This window comes from Atta colombica, unplaced genomic scaffold, assembly GCF_001594045.1.
Source record: "Atta colombica isolate Treedump-2 unplaced genomic scaffold, Acol1.0 scaffold12, whole genome shotgun sequence".
In the NCBI taxonomy this organism is placed as follows: domain Eukaryota; kingdom Metazoa; phylum Arthropoda; class Insecta; order Hymenoptera; family Formicidae; genus Atta; species Atta colombica.
The window spans coordinates 4,237,169-4,242,715 of record NW_017259206.1 but is presented as its reverse complement, the minus strand read 5'-3'; the positions used below and the strand labels follow the sequence as shown (position 1 = coordinate 4,242,715).

General features: G+C 36.8%; 1 protein-coding gene across 2 annotated transcripts in view; it reads right to left on the bottom strand.

Annotated features, from left to right (window-relative positions):
- Positions 1-443: 443 nt before the first annotated feature.
- The window catches only part of LOC108694462 (titin), a 19,711-nt gene continuing 14,607 nt past the window's right edge, over positions 444-5,547 (bottom strand). Inside the window, exons 6-9 of one of the 2 annotated variants that reach the window (XR_001932082.1) lie at positions 5,124-5,330; positions 4,810-4,933; positions 4,341-4,416; positions 2,896-2,973 (exon numbers count right to left, since the gene is read on the bottom strand). Coding sequence is in view for 1 of the 2 variants with exons in the window: in XM_018203983.1 (XP_018059472.1) it covers positions 1,151-2,973; positions 4,810-4,933; positions 5,124-5,330 (2,154 nt within the window). In the remaining variant the exon portion in view is untranslated. Of the gene's footprint in view, positions 2,974-4,340; positions 4,417-4,809; positions 4,934-5,123; positions 5,331-5,547 lie in introns of both variants that reach the window. The other variant, XM_018203983.1, reaches the window with a different exon arrangement.

The following is a 5,547-nucleotide window of genomic DNA, read 5'->3' as shown; positions in this document are numbered from 1 at the left end:
ATATAAAACATTATTATTTATATAATTATATATAAAACATTATTACGAAATTATATATTATATATGAAACATTTTTTCCCGAGGTAGCTTTACAAGAATCAATCGCAGTTTGCGATTCCCATCTTCGTTTTTGTGACATGATCTAACAGACTTTCTTTGAAGCGGATAAACAAATATAAAATAATCGCTCGCAATAAGATACTCGAACTCATGTTGCTCAGATGAAACTGGGCTCATCATCATTTCAGGATGTGCGATTCTTGAGCAACGTTGACTCGAGGAAACGGTAATTACACAAATAAAGAATCTAACAAGATAAATAGGAACAAACCTTAGGGAAGCGAGTATATCGTTAATTAAAAATAAGAGAGAAAAAAGAAACAAAAAAAGACAAGTAAAGTAACGCGGCTCGTATAAATATGATTCATTTGTGGCGTCGTCGATTAAACTCTCAGTATCGCTCGATACCTCCGCGGCGAATATGGTATCGAAGCTCAACGATATAGAAACTCTCGCGAGATATATATATTAAAAGTATAAAAAAAAGAAAAAAACCGTAACAGACTAGCGAGTGTGATCTTCTAACATGTCCTTTAATCCTTTCGAGACAATGTTTAAACTATGTCGCGACAATCTTCACGTCTACTACGCTTTGCGGCTAGCAGAGATCGCTAATCACATTTTACAGGGAATCTTTTAAGAAAACCGTAAAAAAGGAGTATATGCGCAAAAATACTAATTTTCTAAAAACGCGAGGTCTCGAAAGGATTGAAGACCTCAATATATATATTCTTGATATTCAACGCGAATATTTGGAGGGTCTTCGCCTCTTAATCGGTCTCTCCATAGAAAGATAGATTTTGCTGAAATATCTAAAAATTTAACTACAAACAGATCTGAAAATAATTTTGTTGAACTGTCTCAATAATTATGTAGAACGCTCATAATAAGCAAAAAGTTTAGAATCAATATTCCTCAATATTCTAAGCAATACCAGCTCAGACATTCTACATAATTATTTTGATAATCTAATAAATTATTTTCAGATCTGTATCTATCTAAATTTTTATTTTATATTTTAGCAAAACTGTTTTTTCCATATTGGACTCCTGAACTGTTTGAGACAATAATTGACTTGGACTGAGACCAGTTACTCTTCCGTCTCAGATTTTTTACCGGTTCCTTTTGCATTCGTACTCTTCGTCTTCCGCTTGGGCGGAACTGGCGCGTCGACGGCGCCGGTTGGCGGCGGTGGGGTCTCCGGTATGCTTGTGTCGGCCTCCAGGCTCTTCGCGCCGGTCTTCTTCATTGTTGTCTTCACGGTCTTCTTCGTCTTGCTCTGCGAGCCGTCCGCGGCGGCGCTCTCCGTCGCGGTTGAGGGTGCCGCCTCCTCGGGTTTTGCCTTCGGTTTCTTCGTTACCTTCTTCACCGTCTTTTTCGCCTTCTTGTCTGCACCTTCCCCATCGGCACCGTCCGCTGAGTCAGACTTCTTCAGGCTCTTCTTCGCGGCCTCCTCCATCTCCTGTGCACTCTCCACGGACGGACTAATCGGTGGAGAGGCCTCGGTTACCGTCGGCGTCGATGGAACATTTGGCGGTTTCGCTTCAATGGGTTCTTCTGCCGGTGGACTTTGTTCAGCGATTGGCGATGCCAAAACTTCACTCGGTGATCTCGCTGTTGGTGCTTCCGTTGCTTCTGTTTGTTCAATAGACGGTACTTTTGTTATTTCAGCTTGTGCAACTGTTTCCGCTTGTTTCACGATCGTTTCCGTTGTCTCAGTAACTTGCTCCGCAGACTTCTCTTCCACAACTTCCGTCTTGGTAATCAGCTCCGAAGGTTTTACTTCTTCTGTTTCCAGCTTCTGTTCTGGAGCTTTTATTTCTGCCACTTTTATTTTTGCAACCTGTTCCGTTAATTCTTCTACAGATGTTGTTTCTAAAGGCCCCACATTGCTACTGATTAATATCTTTTCAGTAGCCGATACTGTCTCTGATGGTAGATCCCTAGCAACCAAATCGCTCGCTAGTTCCTTGATCGCCTCAGAAGGAACATCCATTTTTTCTGATAGATCAGAAATGTCGCGTCTCTCAATTTCACAAGCCGATCCGTTTAACTGAACAAGTTCCGTCGGGATCGGTGCAGAAGCGATATCCTTGGATTCATGCACAGCTGTGACCGTCGAGGCAATCGCTTGATCGCTCACGGTTACAGCTGCGCCCAACACGGATTCCTTAGGTTCAGCCTGCAGAACCGATTCTGCCACTTGAATAGGCACAGGACTCACAGTGGAGATCTCAGAAGCCGCCAATAGCATCTCCGCGTGCTGCTCGCCCGGATCTATCGTGAGAGGTTGTGTTACGTCAGGCGCGGATTCGATTACACATTTCATGTCTTCTATTGGCGCTTGGCTTGTTACAGGAGAAGTTGCAGTAATCTGCGGACTGTCTACACTAGTCAGGGCTATAGGCTGCGTTGTATCTTGAGGAGTGGAAGCTGGGGTTTCTGGTTTGGCCCTAGTAGGCACTGACTCGGTACTAATTTGCGTAACTGGCGCAGTTGTTTCTTGCACAGGTAGTTTGCAGATCAAGGGGGATATTTGCGAATCAATTTGTTGCTTCGATTCTTTTGCTTCGAGGAGAAAGCTTGCGCTTTGAGGTGCCGCTTCTTGTGGCGTTTGCGAACTTGGAAGTTCGCACGGTTCCGCAGTTGTTTTTGCGGGCAACGGTTCTGCTGGCTGTTGCGGCAAAGGCACTTCAGTACGGATTTCGCACGATTTTGCATCCTTTGATTCAGATGTCGGTTTCGCACAAATGTCTTCGAATTTTATCGGATCGTCGGATATTTTTGCGGTGGCTTCTACCGTTTTCTTGGAAGATAACGCGGGAACTTCTTGCTCGAGAATTGCTGCCGAAAATTTCTCCTCTTTAGAAACTTCGCATATTAGAGATTGCGTTGGATCCTTGTCGGCTTCAACTGAACGAAGAAAGAATGAAAGTGACAGATATATATGTAAATATGGACTAACAGAAAGAACTATTTTAACAAAAAATTAAGAGAAGAAATCGTGCAAAATACTATACGGTAAATAGAAACCGTTTTTTTTCTATTAATTTAAATAAAAGTAATGATCGATTAATATTGAAAAGATCATATATTACAAATGTTATATTTCGTGATTTTAGGCAAAATAGGCGATGATTGATGATAGTGAGAAAATCCGATTCCGATTATAATATAATAATATAACAAAATATGCTACGAATATGAAAGTAAACCATGAATAAACAGTCAATAATAATAATATAATACGTTTGCTAAGCATTTTGGCAGACCAAATGTATCCATGTCAAATATAAATAATGTTCATGTGCTCGTTTCGTTAATATAAAGCATATAAAGCGTAATGGATATAGCTTAATATTGCGCAAATATTATGCATGACAAATATTATGCTTGTTTGCAAAATGAATGAAAGCCGATTATATAGTAGCGAATTAAAGAAGCAATATTCCGCAAAATATTTAATTAGTAAAGAATTACGTTTCATAAAGGCGTGTTATTTATATAAAAGCAAAATATTAATTTTCAAAGTATTCATATTGAATTGTACCTCACACATTTTGTTCGTATTATACATTTTATATTATATACATCATGTTATACAGGATGTATATAAGGATTTCGAAATTCGCGAATCAAAATACTGCAGCAATGAAATGTCAAAAAAATAAGTTATAAAAATATTGCTATTATAAAGTAAGTTATGAAAATTATTTATCATTTATCGTTCTGAGTAATTTTTAAGACAGAAAAATTAAAAACTGGACAATTATAGATTATGTTTGAACGGCCATGAGCCGTGCGTTGATAATGTTATCGACATCAATGTATAACTGACGAACAAATGGCCGTTTAATTTTAACCTTTATGTCTTAAAAATTATTCGAAACGACAAGTCACAAATTTTTTACAATTTATTTTTTCGAACTTTCTTGTTGTGGTTCTCGAATTTCAAGACATCCAGTATACATATAATAACTTTAAAAGTATGTTGAAGGTGTATAAAATTCATTGATTTAAAAATGCAATATTTTAAAAAAATTCTTTTTAAACAAGCTAGAAAAATTTTTAATATGTAAAATAAAAAACAATGTTAATTTTTCGTTTATATATTTAATAATTAAATAATAACAAAAGAAGTGTAATTAAAAATTTTTTTAAAGTATCTAACTAAAATTTTAGACTATAGTATATATCGTTTACATAATTCAGTCATCTGAAGTATAGAATAATAAAGTAAGTGATCAAATGTTTGGTGTGTGAGTACATAAAATATTTACCCCATTAAAGCAAAACGACATTACAAGACGCAGCAATGCTATGGTGCCAGGATCTGTTAGTTGCTGTCCTCTGTTCCTGTTTCACAAACACTCAAACTAGATAAATTGCATTAACAAGAATATATCGTTTCGTACTTCTCGCTCGACGTAACAAATTCTCGTTTAATATAATATATTGACTTTTAATCATTTCCTCGCTCAACGTTTTCAATTTGAAATTATGAAATTGATTATCGCATGCTATTAAATGGAACAAAAACAAACAAAAACGCAAAGCATATACTCGAGGAAAACAGTTAATGGCTTTGTATCGTAAGCACATTAAATTATTTTAAAAATATAATGAAATATTTTAATTTATGATATATGGTTATCTTCTACTTTGGATAAATACATTTCGAATACGAGTTCTTATTACGAATTTATTTACGTATAATAACGCGATTTCATTTATAATAGCGAGACATACCGGCTGGTTTATCCACTTTGATATCAGCAGTCTCTTTTGCAGCAGTCTCTTTGACAGCAGTCTCTTTTGCAGCAGTCTCTTTTGCAGCAGTCTCTTTTATAGCAGTCTCCAAAGTAGCGATATCCTACAAATATTTATCGTGATATGAATTATTCATTATCAAAATATTTATCCTTATTTATTCAACTTTTTTTAGATCCAATTATTTAATGGCTCAAAAATAACTGTCGGTGTTTTAATTATTACAATTCTAGCATAAGCTACAGTAATTTCTAAATATATTCATCAAGATAAATATATTATAATTAAATTACCTCTGTAGGTGGAGTTGGCTCCCGTTGCGGCGCGAGAGAGAGCGTCTCGCAGATCTTTTTCCATATGTTATCAAAACTATCGCGACCCATATAGTCGATCTGTCCTTGTTCCCAGCTTTGCTTCCTCATGTGCTCCTCAAAAGCTACTTGCTCGGCGCTTCTTACTTCGCCCAATGTTAGTTGAGCCAGGGCACCGGCGATACCAGCCTGTGCAATTAATAAGAATATTCTTTCATTTCAAACAACATCAAAGAATCGATTAATGTAAAATGACAGCATGAGTTACGATAAACACACGAGCGTTTCAAGCAATTTTATCTCGTCTGCATTCCTCGAGACAAGTCACGTAATACAAAGCTGGTGTTACTTACATGGAGAACACTTTCAAATAGGATGTACGTGTCAAATACAATAAAAGTAATAT